The sequence below is a fragment of the Saccopteryx bilineata genome, chromosome 5, assembly GCF_036850765.1.
Source record: "Saccopteryx bilineata isolate mSacBil1 chromosome 5, mSacBil1_pri_phased_curated, whole genome shotgun sequence".
Classification (NCBI taxonomy): domain Eukaryota; kingdom Metazoa; phylum Chordata; class Mammalia; order Chiroptera; family Emballonuridae; genus Saccopteryx; species Saccopteryx bilineata.
The window spans coordinates 129,842,461-129,866,770 of NC_089494.1; the positions used below are offsets into that span (position 1 = coordinate 129,842,461).

Sequence of the window (24,310 nt, forward strand, 5' to 3'; positions counted from 1 at the left end):
TTGGTTACTCAGAAGTGATTCTCATGCCTTGTACCCTTTTTGGGATATATAAAGATTTTACTTCATAGTCATAAGAAAGTTATTTTCCTTGTACTCTGCTGCAATTAGTGGTAAAAAGCCATTTATTGGAAAAGCAAATGTCCTAATGAATAGAAATGCTACAAGAACAAGTCTTGTGTGTGTTTTATCTCCATCATCCGTCTTAATTAGAGAATAGAGTGGTGGACACTGTGACAAGAGTCTGGAATTAAAATCATTAATTGATGTCAAACTGCAGAGAGATGGTTAGAGTGAGTTTAGTGACAGCAGGAAAGAAATTAACCTTATTACTGACTTGATTCAGTGTATGGCAGAAATTTGTGTGTTATTTTCCATGTAGATTCAAGGCTGTTTCATTACCATAAGGGAAAAGACTTTTTTTTTTAAGCAAAACAAAAAGAGGTGAATATTTATGTTTCAACATAGCAAATTAGTGAAAACTTTTAAAGGTTTTAGTTGTTCATTCTTTTTCTTTTTGTCTTTACATTTCCAGGCTAGGGAAATGGTCCGAGGGGATGTTGCCAGAAGCAGCTGACTATCTATAGTCCTTTAAACCTCAATAGTTGCGTTGTTTATAACTTTTGCTAACTTTGGGCTAATCAGCTACTTCTGTCATTGTTGAGATTTGACTTGAGACAAATGGGGTGAATGCTACACAACAACCCGGCTCTGCAGGAAAAGGACCGACTCTTACATCTTAGAGATCATTTGTGACCTCGGGGTCACAGCAAAAGAATAGAGGGAGTTCGTTTAAAGCCTGGACCATCTGGAACCATGAAAGGCTCAACTGCAAGATGCTGACCATTAAAAAAAAAAAGTTTTCTTAAGAAACTCTGCTCTTTTTTATTAGTTTACCAAAAATATTTTCTCCCCTCAATTATTTAATTTCCTGAAATAAATTTCTCTACCAAAAATAAAACTGTACAACATGTAAATAAACCTCTTCTGTTGTGTTACAGAGTTCCTTTTCTCAAATCATAATAGGAAGATGTTCAAGTATGAAAATATATAAAAAAGAAAACCATGTGTGTGTTTTGTTACTCTAACTAAATGGTCACTAAAATTCCCGAAATCCTCAATACATTTCCAGTTTTAAAAATCTACCTGGCAGTGCCTTTTGCACAGCAAGCTTCATTAGCATTGATCTTCTAAAGGGAACTTCAGAGTGCACATCAAGTTCAGTGGACTCGTGGAGCCCTTTTCCCACCTTTGTGATCAGTCTAAGTCAGTGCTGGTCAACCTGGTCCCTACCGTCCACTAGTGGGCGTTCCAGCTTTTATGGTGGGCAGTAGCGGAGCAACCAAAGTATAAATAAAAAGATAGATTTTAAAAAAAGATAGATTTAACTATAGTAAGTTGTTATATAAAGATTTATTCTGCCAAACTTAGTGAAAATCTGACATAAAGTACTTGGTAAGTAATTATTATTATATGCTTTAACTTGCTGTAACTGCTTTATAAATTATATAAAGTAAAGTTACTTCCCTACTTTATAAATCACCATTACTGTGGAACCAGTGGGTGGTTAGAAAATTTTATTACTAACAGAGATACAAAAGTGGGCGGTAGGTATAAAAAGGTTGACTACCCCTGGTCTAATGTTTTCATCACAAGGGTGAGCCATCAGGATGGGAAGGAGAGGGTGCAGCCAGCTTGTATAACCTTGAAGATACATTGACTGGTGATGACAAGGTTAATGATAAAAATATAATTTATTTTGTTGGTGGTGCTTAGGGGGACAAATGTGTTTTTTAGAAGCTACTGTGAATGTGACTAATGTTTATGGGATTCAATGATTAGAGGCAGTTGGTAATAATGTGCCAGTTTGGATAAAAGAAAGCAGTTGAGAACTGGGCTTTATGAATGCTACCTCATGCTGCTGGGCATTTTTTTCGAGCATTTGACCCCCCACGCCCTATGAACATTTGTTTCTGAATGACTTGAAACAAAAGAACATTCAAAACAAAAACCCATCAATAACAGAATGACACTGATGTGCAAGGAGGTTGGAGACTTCCTGAGCTCTGTGCTTCCCTTGAGAAGAGACTATTCCTGTTTTCATTTTTCTGATGGCTTCCTTTCTTAACAGGACTGCACTCTCCAACATAAGTAAGCCAGATTGTCCTCACTTTAAAAAAATATATATTGATTGATTTTTAGAGAAACAGAGAGGGGCAGAGAGAGAGAGAGACAGATAATCTGTTGCATATCGGGACAATGCTATAACCAACTGCGCTGTCCAGCCAGGGCCTTCTTCACTTTTAGTGAGTTTCAAGCACCATAGTGTTAAGGCAATTATAAACATTAGTAATGTAAACCACTCCTTTCGATTTCTGGGAGCTCTCCAAATTCAGAGCTTTGGGGCTTTATTTCTATTGCAGCCCTTCATATTTCTTCAGGTTTCTGAATTTTTAAGACTTATGTGAAACCCAGTTACCCTGGATACCTATAGTATTGGGTGACTGTCTGATATAACCAAACAGGGTGGTAACATGGTTTGTCAGATAACGGATTGTATTGAATAATTGAGCTTCAGATGAATCTTCCATTGAAGTGAAGAAAGAAGTAATTTCCTTTTCTCTGTAGTATTTCTGACTGAAGACAGAGTCAAGAAGACAGTATGGTACAAAGAATAAAATTCTCTCTCAACTTATGTGATATTTTCATCATGAATATACAGCAGTTAGTGGTAATCAGCTTTTTCTAATGACATCCTTGCTCTTCAGTGAGTAGATAATAATTTTAAAAATCTTTGAATTTAGCTAAATTTGACATTAGAATTTGAGTTGCTATTTCTGTTATGGATATTCCATCTGTGGGACTTATATTTATTAGAATCTAAGGCTCTCCTGGTAAAGATTTTTAACTTTCCAACATTCTCTTATGAATTAAGAGAGTTTTTGGTTTTCAATTCAGGAAATAAAGTCCCTGGGGAGGTTTTGGGAGTACATATGTGAACCCTGGTTGGTTGCCCTCAGGGCTAGGAAGTGCTGCTGGGTGGTATGTGGCTGGAACCACAAATTGTCTTTTCTCAAATGTCACTGAACGTCCCTCAAGATACTCTGAGCTAAGTGAGTTTAAGTCCTTCTATTTTATAACTGGGAAGTTACAGAAATTTGACCTAGTGGGTCCAAAATTTGGAAAACAAGACTTGCATGATGGTGATAAAAGAAAACAAGGGACAAAAATGTAAATTTTGCTTGCAATGCTTTGTGAGTTTTCCACCATAAAAAAAACACAAAACATAAACTTTTTTATTTTGTAATGATTTAGATCTACAGGAAGTTGCAAAGATGGTACAGAGAAGTCTTATGTACCCTTCATTTAGTTTCCCCCAATACTTATGTAGCTGTTTCCGGGTTCTTTATCCTTTCATTGATCTGTGTGTCTGTCCCTCCACACTGTCTCGATTACTGTAGTTGTATTCCACGTCTTTCGATAGGGAGTGTTATTCCTTCCAGTTTATTGTCACAATTCTTTTTCACAATTGTTTAGCTATTCTATCTTTTGCCTTTTCATATATATTTAACAATAATCTTATCTATAGTTACAAGAATCTTGCTGGGGTTTTTATAGGAATTACATTAAACCTGTATGTCAACTTGGGGAGAACCGACTTCTCTGATGTTGAATGTGTCATCCATGGTTATAGTCTGTCTCTCTCCTCTTTAGATCTTCTTGGATTTCTTTCATCAGCATTGTGTGGTCTTCAGCGTATAAGTCCTGTGTTGTTAGAGTTACATCTATATACTTTGTATACATATCTACAAATCAACCTTTCTTTATACCTATTGTCTATGTATAAATATTTTATTAGTGATTATAATGGCATTGCTGATTTGTAGAAATTTGATGGATTTTTGTACATTGATGTTGTATCCTGTTATCATGATGAACTTGCTTTTGAGTTCTAGTACACTTTTGTAGATTCCTTGGGATTTTCCATATAGATAATTATGTCATCAGCAAATAAGAATGGTTTTATTTCTTTCCAATCTGTATGACATTTTATTTCTTTTTCTAGCTTATCACATTGTCTAGAATTTCCAGTGCTATGTTGAATGAAAGTGGTGGGAATAGAGATACCCTTATCTTTTTCCTAATCTTAAGGGAAAACATTCAGTCTTTCTCTAATATGCATTATGTTACCAATATGTTTTTTTGTAGATTCTCCTTATCAAATTAGGAAGTTAGCTCTTTTATGTTACTGGTTTTTGAGAGTTTCTGTCATAATGAATGTTGAATTTTATTAGGTGCGTTTCCTGCATCAATTGATAGAGTGTGTGATTTTTCTCCTTTAGCCTGTCAGTATGGTAGATCACATTGATTGATTGATTGTTGAATACGGAACCAGCCTTGCATACTTGCATAAACATCCCTTGGTCATGGTGCATAATTCTGTTTTATATATTGCTGAATTCTATTTATTAGTGTTTGCTTAAGGATTTAACATATTCATTAGGGACATCAGCCTATAGTTTCCTTTTTTTGTATGGTCTTTACCTCATTTTTGTATCTTTTCTGTATTCTTTTGAGTATGTATTTTCTGTGTCATTTATGTAAGCATTAGTCTATTTCAACTATGATAGAAGTAAATAATTTTGTAGTAAAATATTCAACTCAGTCTAAAATATTGCTTTATTAAATAAGACTTCACTTTTAAGTAAACATTTACATTGGTAAGTATTTTCCCCATCAAACATCATGAAAAATATTTTTGTATCAAACATCATCAAAAAAGTCATCAAAATTCTGTTTTTAGATCAGTAAATTGAGTTAGAATAAATTATATCAATATATTATTAGTTGAAGAGAAGTTTGTACCCAGTAGCTTAATAAATATCTTAGGAAATATTTAAATATATCTTAAGTGAAAGTAGCTACTTAAAGTCAGTTTCCTGCTTATAACGTAGGCAAGTTTTATTTCGGAATTTGATTGGCTTATATGCCTTTTTCTCCTCAGTCTCTGAATTTTATGTGCCACGTACAGCACATAAAGTTTAAAGCTGGTTTCTTAAACTGAGATTATGGGGTGGATTCACGTTTAAGCTTTACAGTATGTTGAATGTGTACAGTATATTTATAGTAAGTAATATGTATTTTATGCACTCATGCATAATGTATGCATAAATAGTATGTGTATTTGGGAGGAGTAACTTTTTTAAACATCACTTCTTGCCTGACCAGGTGGTGGCGCAGTAGATAGAGCGTCGGACTGGGATGTGGAGGACCCAGGTTCAAGACCCCAAAGTCGCCAGCTCAAGCGCAGGCTCATCTGGTTTGAGCAAAGCTTACCAGCTTGGACCCAAGGTCGCTGGCTTGAGCAAGGGGTTACTCGTTCTGCTGAAGGCCCACGATCAAGGCACATATGAGAAAGCAATCAATGAACAACTAAGGTGTCGCAACGAAAAACTGATGATTGATGCTTCTCATCTCCGTTCCTGTCTGTCTGTCCCTATCTGTCCTTCTCTCTGACTCTCTCTCTCTGTCTCTGTAAAAAAACAAACAAAACAAAAAATCACTTCTTGCCTTTAAAAAGTTCATGAGAGGCCCTGGCCGGTTGGCTCAGTGGTGGAGCATCGGCCTGGCGTGCGGGGCACCCGGGTTCGATTCCCGGCCAGGGCACATAGGAGAGGCGCCCATTTGCTTCTCCACCCCCCCTCCTTCCTCTCTGTCTCTCTCTTCCCCTCCCGCAGCCAAGGCTCCATTGGAGCAAAGATGGCCCGGGCGCTGGGGATGGCTCCTTGGCCTCTGCCCCAGGCACTAGAGTGGCTCTGGTCGCTGCAGATCGACGCCCGGAGGGGCAGAGCATCGCCCCCTGGTGGGCAGAGCGTCGCCCCTGGTAGGTGTGCCGGGTGGATCCCGGTTGGGCGCATGTGGGAGTCTGTCTGTCTCTCCCCGTTTTCAGCTTCAGAAAAATACAAAAAAAAAAAAAAGTTCATGAGAAAAACCCAATTAGATGCCTAAAACTATCTGTTCTTTGTGAGTGTTTTAAACCTACTTAATAAGTGGCTATTTAAATAAAGATCTAAACCATGACTCTATAGTTTCAACATGCACAAAAGGTTTCTGAAGCGATTATTTATAAGCATCCACAGCATTACCTTGATAGTCTAAAATGAATAGAAAACATCATTTATACCATCAATATTTTTAAGAGCTGCATGAAATAAAATATGGTTTTTTGGGGTGTTTTTTTTTTTACAGAGACAGAGAGAGAGTCAAAGAGAAGGATAGATAGGGACAGACTGACAGGAATGGAGAGGGGTGAGAAGCATCAATCATCAGTTTTTCGTTTTGGCACTTTAGTTGTTCATTGATTGCTTTCTCATATGTGCCTTGACCGTGGGGCTACAGCAGACTGAGTAACCCCTTGCTCAAGCCAGCGACCTTGGGTCCAAGCTGGTGAGCTTTGCTCAAACCTGATGAGCCCGCACTCAAACTGGCAACCTCAGGGTCTCGAACCTGGGTCCTCTGCTTCCCAGTCCGATGCTCTATCCACTGCGCTACAGCCTGGTGAGGCAATAAAATGTGTTTGACAGCACATTTTGATGGATGTTTCTATATACCATTCTTAGAGAAGACATAGCTTCTCTTATGCCAACTTTGTCCTGATTTTACAGGATTCAAGCCAAAACACGAGAATTTAGAGAGCGGCAAGCTCGAGAACGTGACTATGCTGAAATTCAAGATTTGCACCGAACGTTTGGTTGTGATGACGGGTTGATGTACGGTGGAATTTCTTCCTACGAGGGTTCCATGGCTCTCAGTGCCAGACCTCAAAGCCCGAGAGAGGGACACATGATGGATGCTTTGTACACACAAATAAAGAAGTCACGGAATTCCAAACCTTCACCCACGGACAGGTAGGCTCCAAGAGCCGTGAGGAGACGGCTTTCACCTCCACCTCGATAGAGTTTTTGACAAGGGGGTAAATGGTTCATTGGTCCTAAACCAGGGCTGCCCCTGATGGAGGACCATTCAAGAGGCATTGCATCTAACAGTTTCAGGCTGACGCAGATTGAAGCCTGATGGGGCAGAAGAGGCTCTGATAGCACGTCTAATGATTCCCACATTATTTCATCTTGGTTCTTAACATGATTTTAGAGCAGAGAATTCACCTTTTGCTTATACCACAAAGAAAAAGTACACCTGAAATCATGGCTCTTCGACATAAGCTGTATTTCCTTTTACAACTAGGGGAGCCTCTAGTCATGGTAATTGAATAGATGGGGACAGGCATGATGTTGTTCTGATGGTGATTTATATAGAAGGGCCACTGTTTTTTGGTGACAAGATTTTGTATGTTGGAGGGATTACAGTTGTTCCTCACCATATTGCTGATCACTTTTCACGGTCTCACTGTATCGCGGATTTTTAAATTATATATCTAATTTTGTATTGTGTATTTTTTGCTATATCGTGGGATTTTATGTAGGTTTAACAGTGTAGAAAGTGTTTAAGAGCATAGGAAGTGTTTATAAGAGTGTAGGAAAGGTTAATAACAGTGTGGGAAAGGTTTATAAGAGTGTGGGGAGGGTTTAAAAAGCCTTAAAAATATATAAATAATTAAATATAAGGTTGCTACTTCGTGGATTTTTGCCTATTGTAGGGGTTCTGGAAGCCAACCCCACGATGGATGAGGGGCCACTGTAGTAAGAGTAGAGCCAGTTTTCAGCTTGCTTGTTACAAGCGACTCACGCAGGTCTGGTTAGTGTCAGCCAGGCACAGAGTAGTGCCACGTGGACTGTGTGCTAATGGCTAGAGCTCCATTTCACATTTTAACTGAGACAGTTTAAACCCTGACCTTTTCTCATGCCTTCATTTTTATATTCAAAGAACCTTTGCTTATATGTGCAAATGTCACGTGAAGTTTTGCTGACAAAGAAAATCATCTTTGTTTGTATTTGAAACACGTGTTGTTGTTGTCATGAACAGTGTGCTACTCACCACCTATAATGGATTTTATCCTCACAATTCCTCTGTCAGGATGCTGGGCTTGGAACAGGTTTCATTTAAAGCCCGTGCTCCTCTCACCCTGGTGTGCAACAGAATCACTGGAAGGACTTCTTTACACCCAAATTGATGAACCCGCCCCCAGAGTTTGATACAATAAGTCTGGCGCAGAGCCTGAGAATTTGCATTTCTATATCTAATAAATTTTCCTGTCTGATGCTGTGTAACTGGTCATTCCACTCCTGCAGGACCAGAGATAAATTAGAATTCACATCATCTGTAGCACCATGTGTTATTTGGTTGTGACATGTTGCAACCTGGTCTGCTTTAGCTGATTACTGTTAGTTATTTTTTATTTATTAATTTTAATTTATTGTGTTAACATGGATTCAAGTGTCTCACTGAATATAACACTCACCCCCCAACCCCTATGTTCCTACTTATACCCTCTTTGCCCCCTCCCTCTAACTCCCTCCCCCCTTCCCTCTGGGATTTGCTGTCCTGTTATCTGTATCTCTGTGTTATGTATATGTAATTTCACTAATCCCTTCACTTTCTCTGATCCCATCCCCTCATCCCCATTCCCTCTGACAGCTGTCCCTCCTGTCCCTATGACCCCGCCTTTGCCTGTATTCCGTTCCTCAGTTCACTTTGTTCATTAGATTCCACATATAAATGAGACTATATGATACTTGTCTTTCTCTACCTGGCTTATTTCACTTAGTATAATAATTTCCAGGTCCGTCCATGATGTCACAAAACGTAAAAATTTTCTTCTTTTTCATGGCCGCATAGTATTCCATTGTGTATATGTACCATGGTTTTTTATTTACTCATCCAGTGACGGATACTTGGGCTGTTTCCAGCTCATGGCTATTGTAAACAATGCTGCCATAAACATGGGGGTGCATTTCTTCTTTTGAATCAGTATTTAGTATTTGGATATATTCCTAAAGGTAGGATAGCTGGGTCAAAAGGCAGTTCCATTTTTAATTTTTTGAGGAATCTCCATACTGTTTTCCACAGTGGCTGCACCAGTCTGCATTCCCACCAGCAGTGCAGGAGGGTTCCTTTTTCTCCACATCTTCGCCAGCACTTATTATGTGTTGTTTTGTTGATAAGCACCATCTGACTGGTGTGAGGTGATATCTCATTGTGGTTTTAATTTGCATTTCTCTAATGATTAGTGACGTTGAACATTTTTTCATATGCCTATTTGCCATCAGTATGTCCTCTTTGTAGAAATGTCTACTTCAGTTTTTTTGCCCATTTTTTAATTGGATTATTTAACTTCCTTGTGTTGAGTTTTAGCAGTTTTTATAAATTTTGGTTATTAACCCCTTATCAGATAGATGTATTGCCAAATATGTTCTCCCATTGTGTAGTTTGTCTTTTTATTCTGTTCTTATTGTCTTTTGCTGTGCAAAACCATTTTAGTTTGATATAGTCCCATTTGTTCATCCTGTCCTTTATTTCACTTGCCCATGGAGATAAATAGGCAAAATTATTGCTACGAGAAATATTGGAGAGTTTACTGCCTATGTTTTCTTCCAAGATGTTTATGGTTTCACGACTTACATTTAAGTCTTTTATCCACTTTGAGCTTATTTTTGTGAATGGTGTAAGTTGGTGGTCTAGTTTCACTTTTTACATGTACCTGTCCAATTTTCCCAACACCATTTATTAAAGAGACTGTCTTTACTCCATTATATGCTCTTACCTCCTTTGTCAAATATCAATTGAACATAAAGGCATGGGTTTATTTCTGGGTTCTTTGTTCTGTTCCATTGATCTGTATGTTTGCCTGTTCTTATGCCAGTACCAAGCTGTTCTGAGTACAATGTCCTTGTAGTATAACTTGATATCAGGAAGTATGATAGCTCCTACTATATTTTTCATTTCCAAGATTACTGAGGCTATTCGTGTTCTTTTTTGGTTCTATATAAATTTTTGGAATATTTGTTCTATATCTTTGAAGTATGTCATTGGTATTTTAATAGGAATTGCATTGAATTTATAGATTGCTTTGGGTAATATAGACATTTTAATGATGTTTATTCTTTCTATCCATAAACATGGTATATGCTTTCACTTGTTTGTATCTTCCTTGATTTCTTTTATCAATGTCTTATCATTTTCTGAGTACAAGTCTTTTATCTCCTTGGTTAAATTTACTCCTGATTACTTTTTGTGTGTATGTGGCAATAGTGAAGGGGATTGTTTTTTAAATTTCTTTTTCAGACAATTTATTGTTGCTGTATATAAATGCCACTGATTTCTGAATATTAATTTTATATCTGGCCACCTTGCTGAATTCATTTATCGGGTATAGTAGTATTTTGACAGACTTTAGGGTTCTCTATGTACAGTATCACGTCATCAGCAAATAATGATAGTTTTACTTCTTATTTTCCAACTTGAATGCCTTTTATTTCTTCTTCTTGTCTGATTGTTGTGGCTAGAACCTCCAGAACTATGTTGAATAAGAGTGGTGAAAGGGGGCACCCCTGCCTTGTTCTTGATCTTAAGGGGATTACTTTTAATTTTTGCCTCTTGAGTATGATGTTTGCTGTGGGTTTGTCATAGATGGCCTTTATTATATTGAGGTATGTTCCCTGTATTCCCCATTTGCTGAGAGTTTTGATCATGAATGGGTGCTGGATTTTATCAAATGCTTTTTCTGCATTTGTTGATATTATCATGTGATTTTTATCCTTCCTTTTGTTTATGTGATGAATCACATTTAATGATTTGCAAATATTGTATCAGTCTTGCCTCCCAGAATAAATCCCACTTGATCATGATGTATGGGGTTTTTTTTCATGTATTGCTGGATCCAGTTTGCTAATATTTTGTTGAGAATTTTAGCACCTAAATTCATCAGGAATATTGGCCTATAGTTTTCTTTCTTTGTTGTGTTTTTACCTAGTTTTGCAGTGAAGATAATGCTGCCTCATTAAAGGAGTTTGGAAGTCTTCCTTCTTCCTGAATATTTTGAAATAGCTTGAGAACGATAGGAGTTAGTTTTCTTTGAATGTTTGGTAACATTTGCCTGTGAAGCCATCCCATCCAGGGCTTTTGTTTGCTGGGAGTTTTTTGATAACTGATTCAATTTCATTGTTATAATGGGACTGTTTAGGTTTTCTGATTCTTCCAGATTGAGTTTTGGAAGATTGTGTGTTTCTAGGAATTTATCCATTTCACCTAAGTTGTCCAATGTTTTGGCATATAGGTGTTCACAGTATTTTCTTACAATCCTTTGTATTTCTGCAGTATCAGTTGTTACTTCTACACTTTCATTTCTAATTTTATTTATATTTGAGTTCTCTCTTTTTTTCTTGATGAGTCTAGTTAAAGGTTGGTTAATCTTGTTTACCTTTTCCAAGAACCAGCTCTTGGTTATATTGATCTTTTGTACTTTTTTTTAGCCTCCATGTCATTTATTTTCACTCTAATCATTATTATTTTCTTCTTTCTACTTCTTCTGTACTTTGTCTGTTGTTGTTGTTTTCTAGTTCTTTTAGATGCAGGTTTAAGTTGTTTATTTGAGCTTTTTCTTGCTTCTTAAGGTATGCTTGTAATGCTATGAACTTCCCTCTCAGGTCTGCTTTTGCTGTGTTCCATAAATTTTGAGTTGTATGTTCATTTTCATTTGTTTCATTGAAATTTATTTCTTCCTTGATGTCGTTGTTAACTCATTCGTTATTTAATAACATGCTATTTAGCCTCCAAGTATTTGAATATTTTTCAGTTTTCTATTGTAATTGATTTCTAGTTTCATGACATTGTGATCAGAGAAGATGCTTGATTTGATTTTAATTTTACTTAAATTTATTGAGATTTATATTCTGCTGCTTTAGGGTGAAAGGTTCTGAAGAAATATACTAAATCCAGTTGATCTAGTGTGTCCTTTAACTCTGCTGTTTCTTTGTTAAGTTTCTGTCTGGAGGATCTATCCATTGATGTTAGTGGGGTATTAATATCCCCTATTATTATAATATTGCCATTGATCTCGCCCTTTATATTCATCAAAATCTGCTTTATATATTTAGATGCTCCTATATTAGGCGCATAAATATTTACAATGATTATATCTTCCTCTTAGATTGCTCCCTTATCAATATGTAGTGACTTTCTTTATCCCTTAGTATCACCTTTGTTTTAAAGGCTAATTTGTTAGATATAAGTATTGCTACCCCAGCTTTTTAATTTAATTTCCATTTGCATGACATACTGTTTTCTATCCCTTCACTTTCAGTGTATGTGTATCTTTTGTTCTGAGGTGGGTCACCTGTGGACAGCATATATACAGGTCTTGTTTTCTTATTTATGAATCTACCCTATATCTTTTGATTGGAGCATTTAATCCATTTACATTTAATGTTATTGATATGTAGTTGTTTATTGACATTTTATTCTTTAAATGTACATTTCTCTTTTTCTCAATTTCTTTTTTTTTTCTTTGATTTTTTTTTTTTTATAACAGACCCCTTAACTTTTCTTGCAGTACTGGTTTGGTTGTAATGAATTCCTTGAGTCTTTTCTTGTCTGGGAAGCTTTTTATTTCTTCTTTAATTTTTAATGATAGCCTTTCTGGATAAAGTAGTCTTGGTTGTAGGTTCTTGTTTCGCATCACTTTGATTATTTCTTGCCAATCCCTTCTGGCCTCAAATGTTTCTGTTGAGAAGTCAGATGTCATCCTTATGGGGGCTCCTCTGTGGGTAATTAACTGTTTTTCCCTTGCAGCTTTTGATATTCTTTCTTTGTCTCTCAACTTTGGCATTTTAATTATGATGTGCCTTGATGTAGGCCTCCTTGGGTTCCTCTTCAATGGGACTCTGTATGCTTTTTGAGTTTGTTTGACATTTTCCTCCATCAATTTACAGAAATTTTAACTGATTTCTTCAAAGAGGTTCTCTATCCCTTGTTCATTCTGTTCTCCTTCAGGAACCCCTATGATGCAGATGTTGTTTCTCTTCATGTTGTCACAGGTTTTTTAGAGTTTCTTCAGTCTTTTTGTGCCTCTTTTCATTTTGCTGCTCTGCTTCTGTGCTTATGTTTATCTTGTCTTCTAAATTGCTGATTTAATCCTCTGCTTCATCCAGCTTGCTGTTGATTCCTTCTAGTGCGGTCTTCATTTCTGATACTGTATTTGTCATTGCTCACTGGTTTTATTTTTTATTTTAATATCCTTTTTAATGCTTTCTATCTCTTTATTTAGGTGCTCATTATGTTCATCCATTGTTGCTCCAAGATCCTTGAACATCCTAAAAATCATTGTTTAAACTCTGCATCTGTTAATTTCGTTACTTCCATTTCATTTAGTTCTTTTTCTGGGGATTTCTCTTGTTAATTTGTTTGAGTTGCACTTCTTTGTCTACCCATTTTGTTTGTGTATTAGCTAGTGCTGTCTGACTTTGAAATTTTTGTGGTGTCTTTATACAGAAGATGGGCTCAGTGCTACTGACCTTCAGGCCACCGGTTTTCCTTCTTTTAGAAATGCTTCTTGAGGCTACTATTATCCCTCCTGTTGTTTTTGTGTATTGAATGTAGTTGATCCTTTCTTGGTATGGTTATTCCTTAAGACTGGCTGGCTCCAAGAGTCAACCTTGATTATGTGTATTACACTGTGCAATTTCTGTCTTGTTGAGCATATTTATTCTCCACAGTGTCTGGTGCCTACTAGACTCCTTTGGACATGCTGTTTGTGTAGCTCCTTAGTGTAGTGTTGGTGCTGTCTACCACTACCAGTTGTGTTGGTTCTCGATTTTCTTGGGCTAGCTTCAGCTGTTGTTTGTAACCCACTGTGGGCTACCTGTCTGCAGCTACTGCTCTTTTTGCTGTTTGTGTCTGCATTTTCTGTACCTGGGTAGTGTGGGAAAGTACAGAACTGTGTATAAGGATCAGCCTCCTCTTGCTTAGAGGTGACCTCAGCTCCATAAAAGAAGCTCTGTAAGATTTGCCTCTACTTTTCAGTTGCTCCACCTCCTCTTTCAGCTGCCTCATCTTCCCACAGAGTCTTCTGTAGGTAGACTGTAGTGTGGGCCCAGACTGACCTCACCCAACCAACCCCTCTACAGGTTGCATGTTTGTTGGGTTAGGGAAGCTGAAGTTGGGAATATATCATTAGTGGGACCCCTTTCTTTATGGATGTCTTGGTCAGTAGCTCAGTATGGGGAATGTGGCTGCTACTCCAGAGCCTAATTCCTCAGCCACTGCTGGATACTCAAATTTTATTTCTCCCCAACAAGGTGAGCAGCAAGTTGAGATCCAGTGGTGCCTACAGTCCCCTCTGCATAAGTTCTTACAGCTGGTGAAACCCAGGTCTTAGGGAGGATTACTGAGAGAGTCCTGTCTTGGGGCTGACTCTGCCCTCCCTGAAAGTGGCTAAGTCCCTTGACCATATCCAACAATAGACTCACAGGGACCAACACTTTTAATATCCATGCTGCAGGCATCCCTCCCTTCCCCCACTAGAGTCTACCCCAGCAGAGCAGAATATCTAGCACCTAGGCCAGCTGACTGTGAGGCTCCACCCTATCCAATACATATGAGCTGCTGTGCCAGTGCTAATCCCAGAGAGCGGAACTTGCCGCAGCTGGGCCTGGTGTGAGGAGCCTTTTCTTTGGATACCACTCTAGCAAGGGTATTTAGGTCCTGAACCAATGCTCTCTGCAGCTGGCCACTGGATGTGCCAGCCCTGGGCCTACCCGGCTGGAACCCGGCGTAGACCAGTGGGAGACACTGCCCATGATTGGCCTTTAGCAACCTTCTTGGAGCTACAAGCAATTCAGAGTTTGTGGCTGCCTCTTCTGGACCCAGGTGCACATGAAAATGCCAAACTGCCCACCTAGGCTGGCTTTTACCCACTCTGGGCCTGGGGGAAAGGTTTGGCTAAAAGGCCAAGGTTTCCTGAGTCTTGCCTTTTGCAGCCTCTGTCTGCTGGCTGCTTGTTGGGCTCTACCACTGAAAAAAGCTCTGGTAGAGTCTAGAGCCTGCAGCAATTCAGGGAATAGGAGGGGTGATGTGTGTGGCTCCGCCCCACGGCCCCAGGTCTCAGTCTCTTCTGAGTTTTTTCACAGACCTCAGTAGGGTGTGGCCTCATGAGTCTGGTGGGTGTGGCCTCTGAGACCCACTCTGGATTTTCCCGCACTCTGGACAGTTTCTACTGAATCTCCATGAAGTAGAATTAGCAGTCTTAATCTCAGGAGCGTGTGGGTGAAAGGTTCGACCTCAACGCCAGAAAACTGAGTCACTGATGTGCGCCCTGCCTCACTGCTTCTCAGCATGACCCAGTCTCTATGACTGGGGTAGGAGAGACTCCTGAGGGTGGAGCAGTTGCTTTTCCCCAGGCTGATGCCACTCAGAGGGGACTGCTCCACTCAAGAAAGATGGTGACTGCAGTACTGGAGAATGACTCAGCACAGGGGTTCTGGCAGCCGTCCCCCACAGTGTCTCTCCCTGGGCCTCCAACTTTACACTCTCTTCATGCAACTCTAGTCCTCTCAGCTCTCTCTCCACCAGAGCCCTAGGTAAGTGGCTGTGAATGAGATTTTCTGTGCAGGCTCTTTAAGATGGAGCCTGCATCTCTGAGAGTTGTCCTTTCTCACAGACAGAAACCCGGCTCTTTTCACCGTCAAATGCTATTTGGGTGCCTCTTCCAGGCTCTGGGGCACTAGGCTTGGGCTCCTGGCCTGGGGCTGAGGACCTACACCTCACAACGTGATCCTCCCCACAGTGAGAGGCTCTCTGGACACTCAGCCGCCACTTGCTCCTTGGAGCTGGCAGTCCTCTCTGTGTCTCTGCCCTTCCTATCTGTCTCAGTGTGACTTCTTTGGTGTGGCTTTTTCTGTGATCCTTAGTTATAGACTCCTCTTCGTTTAGTCCAAAGTTGGTTTTTCAAGATGATTGTTCTTAAATTAAGTTTTAATCCAATTTGGTTCTGTAAGGTGGTAGTGGGAACGTCCACCTATCCTGTCGCCATCTTGGAATCCCCTACTGCTAGCTATGTTAAATAGATATGTGCAAAGGCAACAAGTAACCCTTGGGCAAGCCCAGGAGGAAGCATTTTAAAGAATAGCAAAAGGAGAAGCAGATATTAAGGGAAACTGGTCAGATATTTGTTCTGTTGTTTCCTTTTTGTTGTTGTTTTAATTTTTGTTTTTTGTTGGGTTTTAGGTTTTCTTTATTGTTTTTTGAAAATCTGACATTGACTGTAATACGTGATTAATATAAACCTACATAAGAGGCTTATAGTGTATTTAAACTCCTTTGTGAACACTTGGAACATTCAGAGTACTTAGTAACTAACACAGGTATGTTAGGATTAAAAAGCTAATGTTATTATCAGGGACAGTGATGTTTTCTTTAAAAAAAAAAAAAAGCTTCCTTTCCTGGGTTTTTGCTGCTTATAGAAGGTCAGAGAGCATTGGAAGGCCATGAATGTCCATTGGCAGTTGCTTTCTTGGGAGAAATGGCCGCAAAAACCCTGGCATTGCCAGTGAGTCACTTTTGGAAAAAACTAAGAGAAAATGAGTTCATGTGTTGTTGATCATTGATAAAAAGCAGTAATCATTTTTAGCACCTTCCACATCTAGTTTGAAAGTCTAAAAAATTGTGGATGTGCTTGTAGTAGTTATTCCCAAAACTCAGAAGTCCCATCTGACAGGAGACAGTAATGAAGAGCCATCTTTTTGGCTCCCGAGGGCCAGAAACAGTTGCTTTGAGCCCCAGTTTGAGCCCCTTTGCCCTACTCAAATCTAAACCCCTCCTGAAGATCTGTGCACATTCTCACAGGGCTTATTTACCTGCTCAGAGCCCCGCCTGCATCTCTTCTCAGCACCATGCTGACCTGACCTTGAAACTCAGCCTCCCACTAATTTCCTTCGAAAACCCACTCAGAATAAAAAAGTTTCAGAGGAGACCTAAGTCATGGAAATGAGTCAGATACAGCAGCGAACAGCTCAAAATCACATGGTGGACATGGCCATTTTCAGAAGCGCCTAGGCGCAGCTGGGGATGGCTCTGTGGGGGCTGGTGCAGTTCTGTGCAGCCAGAGGTGGCTCTGTGGGAGACGGTGCAGTTCTGCGCAGCCGTGGATGGCTCTGTGGGGGTGATGCAGTTCTGCGCAGTCGTCCCCACATAGGGAGTTTGGACTAGAGCATTTCTAAGGAACTCCCAACTCAGAAGAGAGATAATTTCTTTTTTTTAAGGGGGATCAAAGAAATGTACATTTAGTTGTTTTTGTTTTTTGCAGAAGTAAATGGTAATTACTAATCCCAAAAAGTTGGGACTTAGCACCCTTATAAAGTACTTCTTCACCAGCTGGGAAGTGTGTATGAATTTGGGTTAGGGAGAATGGGCATGACTTCTGTCATCATTTTTTGTCAAAGAGAACACTGTAGAAGAGTGTTTTTGAGACCTGAGTAGTGTAGAGACTTCTTTTGAAAAGTAAGGCAGTCTCTCGATACTGCTGTGTAGAAGTAAGTCATTTTGATGGTGATGTTACATCAGTGTATAAAAACAAAGTAGGGTTAAACTCCTTCTGTGTACAGCCATTATATAGCTATAAAACCAAACATCCTTATACACTAAATACAAACAAAACAGCCAAACTATTCCATTCGAATGAACACATTAATTTAATGTGGTCAATAACGTATTTTTGTTTTTTCAACTGAACTCTTGCACAAAGCGCGGATGCATGGCTGTTGTGTGTCAGGGTCCTTTGTGCTGTTCAGTTCCCCCCGCAGGCCCGGGCTGACTTCTCTCAGCCGGGCCTCTGCAGGCCCTCGTGCAGCAGTCTCTGCTGTCCAGACTCATTGATGCACTGTCTACACGGCAAGTCCAGCCTGCTTCTGTCATCATTAGTAGACATGGAAGGGATTAGACAGTGGAAGGAGCATTTTTGGTGCCTTCCTATTGGTAAACTTAAATGCAGATGGTAACATAGCCCATGTAGGACCTAGAATGTGCTTCTATTGACCCTTTAAAAAATAATCATTCAAATAAAACTTGAAAACTCTTCAAACAGTATATCTTGTATGAAGAGTATATCTCATAAAGAAATTTCTATTGACTGATGACATTTCACCCAAATTTGCAATTGGTTCTGATGAACGTTACGGTTTAGATTTTTGGATTTTGTGGGAGTCTAAGCAGTTGGTTGACAGTCTGATTTGCAGCCTGCATTTGTCTTGGGATTTTCCTTGTCCAGTGAGGAAGCAGTATTCTGAATTTTATCATGTAATCATTTTGATGGCTTCCATAGTCAGAGGTGCGGGTCTGGTAGCCTCACATGGTAAATGCTGTGAATCTGATGTCAAATTTGGACATCTCCATTTCCACATATTATTTATAAAAATGCTTTTTATAGGATAGCTTCCTACTATGTTTAGAACTATTTCCATGCCTGTTTATTCTGATGGACTCATGAACTATTTATTCTCTGACTGTATGCTTGGGTCACAGTGTCATTGGTACTAGTATTTTTTAATGTCCTTGGTAACTTTTTGATTTTTCCAAGAGAAGCTGGCCCTACCCTTCCATTGTATATGAATAATGGGTACAGACCCACACAAAATGTTGGTGTCCTTCTTTTTTATCTTGTGTCTAGCCAGAGACTTCAGAGATTTAGCTGTTGTCAATAACTCAGAATTCTGTATTTCTGTGGCGAGAGTGCATTTTCTATTTGCTTGTTGAGACGTCTGCTGGCAAGAACATTTCAGGGCCTGAAACAGTGTTCTCTCTCTTCCCATCTTTCTCCTCCTCTGTGGGAGACTCTTCTAGTTCCCTACCTAATACTTAGTCTCTCTCTTCCTTACTTTAATGGAATACTAATTTTGTTTAGGGTGGCCATGTGCCTGGCTCCCCTCTGATACGATGAGGTGACCTTGTGACACTACTCTGATGAGTGAGTCAGAAATGGATCTAGGGTCGGACTTCCTGTAGAGCTAGTTTTCTTCTGATTATGGTGGGTCTGACCCAGCATTTTCCCTGTGCCCTTTCCCCTTCTGTCTTCCTGGGACTTTGATGGGTGCTCCAAAGTGGGGTTTATCCAACAGCCCAAAGATGAAGACTGCATGGAGCGAGAGGGAAACAACCTGCCCAGCTTTTGTGTCTCATGATTCGTGGGACTGACCCCTCACATGTTTAAGTCACCCTCTGTCAGCTTTCTTTTTCATGGAGTCAAGACTCTATTTTGAGTGGAATGAATTATGCACATAGGAGCTTTTGTGCATTTTGAACGGGAATCATCATTTTTAGATTAAAAATTCTCTTTCTGGAGGGCATGATGCTAAGTGGAATAAGCCAGTCAAAGAAGGACAAGTACCATATGATCTCACTCATATGTGGAATCTAATGAACACAATGAACTAACAAGCAAAATATTGACAGACTCATTCTTAGAGAGCAGGCTGACAGCTGTCGGTGGTGTTGGGTGGTGGGGGAGGGGTTGAGCAAAATAAGGGAGGAAAAGAAAAAGCTCATGGATACAGACAGCAGTATGGTGATTGCCAAGGGTGAGGTGGACACGGGTACAGGGGGATAAATGGTGGTTGACAAAGACTGTATTGTGAATACACGATACAGTGTACAGACGATGTGTTGTAGAATTGCTGTGTAATTCTGTTAATCAATGTCACCCCAATAAATTCATTAAAAGATGGGGGGGAGAAAGAAAATAATACAATCACTTTTCTCAGCAGAAAAATAAATTGTGTATTGTAGAAGTATCCCCAGTCAAATCATTTCCACAGTAATTTGTAAAATTAAGTCATGGACAGAATTCTCTGTTTTCATTCAGTTAGCTCTTCTCCCTTTCGATGTGTTTAGCTTGTACTTAAAGAAGTTATTATCCATCCAATGTTTGCTCGCTTAGATGCTCTGCTCAGATGTCCTGCTCCCTGCAGGCTAGCAACAACCCTTCTCTGAAGTAGGAGGCAGTTGAAGGTGACACACAAGGGCCTAAAGGGTGGAGCCACTGGGCTTCCCCACTCTCAGCTGTAGGAGCTGTGTGTTTTACAGTGGTGCTTTGACACACAAGTCTAATTCTTTTCACGGCCGAGCTCATGGATCTATTTGCTCATATGTCAAACCGAATTTTCCCATTTAAATTAATGAGAATGCAATTAATCTGTCCCAGTTCCTAAAAACCAAACAAATTTTTTGTTTTATATGCTCTTTTTTTTTTTTTTTTTTTGTATTTTTCTAAAGCTGGAAATGGGGAGAGACAGTCAGACAGACTCCCACATGCGCCCGACCGGGATCCACCCGGCACGCCCACCAGGGGCGACGCTCTGCCCACCAGGGGGCGATGCTCTGCCCCTCCGGGGCGTCGCTCTGCCACGACCAGAGCCACTCTAGCGCCTGGGGCAGAGGCCAAGGAGCCATCCCCAGCGCCCGGGCCATCTTTGCTCCAATGGAACCTTGGCTGTGGGAGGGGAAGAGAGAGACAGAGAGGAAGGAGGGGGGGGTGGAGAAGCAAATGGGCGCTTCTCCTGTGTGCCCTGGCCAGGAATCGAACCTGGGTCCCCCGCACGCCAGGCCGATGCTCTACCGCTGAGCCAACCGGCCAGGGCTGTTTTATATGCTCTTAAATAAGAAAATGTATTTTATAAAAAACAAATACATATACATATATATAGATATATACATAATAAGAGAGAATATAAAGAAATAAGCTGGTTTATGAAGTGTATTTACCTTCAAGGTCAGGTGAACATGCTGGCAGAGGGGAAGGAGACAAGTGGAGGAGGTTTGCATTTCGTGCGCTATTGCTTAACATAACTTACTCTTTACACACTTAATGCTACATTTAATTGCAAAATTTAACTTACACACTTTGTATGATATATAACTTTATTGCTAAACTTAATTGCTATTCTTTTACTTGCTTAATAATCATTGTATGGCTTCCTTCTCCTTCTCCTTCTCCTTCTCTTTTCAAAACTTTTTGGCGTGAAAACCCCTCCTCCAGCAACGTTAGCATAATACTGGCCCTTCCCAAGCAGGAAGGTAATAAGCAATTTCACAGACAGCTGCCCAGAGCCATTTTTAATAATAAAAATGAGCAAACTCAGAAAATACAGATTTTACAGACTCATTTGCCCAACATTCATAATTTTCTTCACGGACTTTTGGCTTTTTCACCACACTTCCCTCGCTTTCACTTAAAGCAGGGGTCTCAAACTCGCGGCCCGCGGGCCACATGCGGCCCGCGGAACAATTTTGTGCGGCCCGCAGACTAATCCACGAAGTTCAAAATATTTTGGATAAAATTAAGTAAGCCTGTGGATTAGTCTGCGGGCCGCACAAAATTGTTCGGTGGGCCGCGAGTTTGAGACCCCTGACTTAGAGGCTCTTTCAACAAAAACCTTTTCATGGAAGTTTGTTTCTTCCACCCTTTCAGAACATTTGCAGGCTACCTAGTGGAGGGTGGCAGGAGCTCATGATTCAAATATCCACTTGTGGCTTAAAGCAAAAAATCCCATGAGTGACTGCTCGTCTCTCAAATTGCTCATGATTTAAAATGCTCAGGTGTCAAGGTACCACTGTATTTTCCTCTCCTACAAAAGGACCTCATGAATGTAGGGATGACTGTGTTTGTTAGCACACATAAGGCAGTTAGCATGGGACTCTGTCCGCAGCAAATCACTCATGAAGCGTGGATGTTGCTGTTGTTAGTTAAGAAGTGGGCATTGGCTCGTGGGAAAGCACAGCCCCCTTTCCTGGAGACAGAAACAAGCAAGGAATGAAACAAATGAACACAAGTAGGTTTGATTTCTTACACTTCACACGCATGTAAACGTGGGAGGAGGCAGTTGTGCTGGTACCTCTTTAGCCATTAACTAGCCTGTTTTTTAAGCGTTTTCCATCTCCCACTTGGTTGCTTTTTTTGTGTTGTTGATGTTTTCATTTCTGGACAGAAGCTTTTTAGTTTGATGTAGTCTCATTCATTTATTTTTACTTTTACTTCCCTTGCCTTTGGGGTCAAGTTCACAAAAACCCCTCTGAGACCAAGGTCCATAAGTTTAGTGCCTATGTTTTCTTGTTTGCATTTTATTGTTTCAGATCTTATGTTCAAGACTTTAATTCATTTTGAGTTAATTTTTGTGTGTAGTATCAGAGAGCAGTCTAGTTTTATTCTTTTGCATATGACTTTGCACTTTTCCCCTCTGCGTTTATTGAAGAAGCTTTCTTTTCTCCGTTGTGTGGTTTGGCTCTTTTGTTGAATATTAGTTGCCCATGTGTATATGGGTTTATTTCTGGGCTCTCAATTCTGTTCACTGGTGGATTCTACCAAACATTAAAAGAGGACTTACTATCTGTCCATCTCAAACTTTAACAAAATGCTAAAGGAGAAGGAATTCTTCTTAACTCATTTTACAAGGCCAACATTGCCCTGATGCCAAAACCTGGCAAGGACAACACAGAAAAAGAAAACTACTAACCAGTATCTGTGAGGAATATAGTTGTAAAAATCATAAACAAAGTCCTAGCAAATTGAATACAACAATATATTAAAAAGATAATAAATCACAATCAAGTGGGGTTTATTCCAGGGATGAAGGTATGTATAAATCAATCAATGTGGTACACCACATTAAGAAAACAAAGGATAAATTCATATGATCATATCAGTAGATGCAGAAAAAGCATTTGATGGGATACAGCATCCATTTATGATTAAAACACTGAATAAAAAGGGTCTAGCAGGAAAGTACCTCAACATAACTAAGGCCACATGTGACAGACTCTCTGCCAATGTCATACTCAATGATGGAGAACTAAAGCTTTTCCTCTAAGATCAGGAACAAGACAGGATGCCCACTCTCAGCACTCTTATTCAACACAGTAGTGGAAGTTCTAGCTAGGGTAGTCAGGCAAGAGAGAGAAATACAAGGCACCCAAACTGAGAGTGAAGAAGTGAAACTGTCACTATTTGCAGATGACATAGTTCTATATACAGACAATCCCAAAGTCTCTATGAAAGGACTATTAGAAATAATAAACAAATAGAGTAGAGTTGCAGGATACAAAATCAGTGTACACAAATCCATTGTGTTTCAATATACTGGAAATGAAACTATCCCATTTACAATTGCAGCAAAAAAGGATAAAATAACCGGTAATATACTTAACAACAGAAGTGAAAGACCTGTATACTGAAAACTACAAGATATTGTTGAAAGAATTTAAAGAGGACAGAAAGAAATGGAAAGAGATTCTATGCTCGTAGATTGGAAGAAAAAAACATCATAGAAATGGCCCTGTCACCTATAGCAATGTAGATTTAATGCAATCTCTGTCAAAACCCTAATGGCATTTTTCACAGATGTAGAACAAAATAATAATCCTCAAATTTGTATGGAACCACAGAATACCCTGAATAGCCAAAGCAATCCTGAGGAAAAACAAAGATGGAGTTACCACACTCCCTGACTTCAAACCATACTACAAAGCCACAGGAATCAGCACAGTATGGTAATGGCAGGGTCATGAGCTTGAGAACTGTCATGACTGTGTTCCAAAGCAATGATTTCTCACATTTTAGCATATATACAAAGGGTCTGGAGTGTGCTCACAGACATAGGTTTGTTACCTAACCTCAGAAGAGGTATTCTGATTCAGGTGTTCTTATTGGGGGCTGAGAAGCCACATTGTCAGCAAGCCCCTCAGTTGACTGTGATGTATCCCATCCACTCTTTGAAAAGCTCTGCCCTTGGGCTAAAGAAAAAGCAAATTGGAACTTCAATAGAAGTTAGTGTACTGAGGTTACTCTTCACAGTGATTTATAATTTCCACACTGGACACAATTTTACCTTGGCATTCATAAATTTCCATTGTTCACCCAGGACTTAATAATTATCATATTTAAAAGGTCCAATTGCCGGCATGATATTTGTAACCTTTATTCAGTGTTACTTTTCATCAAAAAATTTCTTTTCATGTGAGTTATACTACTTCAATTTAAAAGTTTAGTATGCTCTGAATTCTCACAAAGAAATGATGACATAAATTCTGATCAATGTTTTGTTTTGTTTTAACTTGAGTACACCATACAATTTATATTTTTATATTCCCATTCTAGAATCTGTAGTTAAAAACTCCACAGAGAGACAGCTGTAGTGGACATTTGCTCACTGTCAGCATGCACTCATTTGCCACCAAGAGTGCATTGTCCTCAAATATAATTGAAATAAAATAGGTACTGTGCTGCTATAAATCTAAACAGCAGGCAAATAGTAGGCTAGACTCTCCCTGCTTCTTGAGGGCACCATTAATGGAAACATAAATACCATAATCACATGTT

General features: G+C 39.5%; 1 protein-coding gene across 7 annotated transcripts in view; it reads left to right on the forward strand.

The window, feature by feature from the left end:
* The window catches only part of PARD3 (par-3 family cell polarity regulator), a 733,297-nt gene that overhangs the window by 534,038 nt on the left and 174,949 nt on the right, over positions 1–24,310 (forward strand). For all 7 annotated transcript variants that reach the window (XM_066281087.1, XM_066281085.1, XM_066281090.1 and 4 more), the window contains one exon: positions 6,663–6,905. In XM_066281087.1, the coding sequence (XP_066137184.1) occupies positions 6,663–6,905 (243 nt within the window). The remainder of the gene's footprint in view (positions 1–6,662; positions 6,906–24,310) is intronic.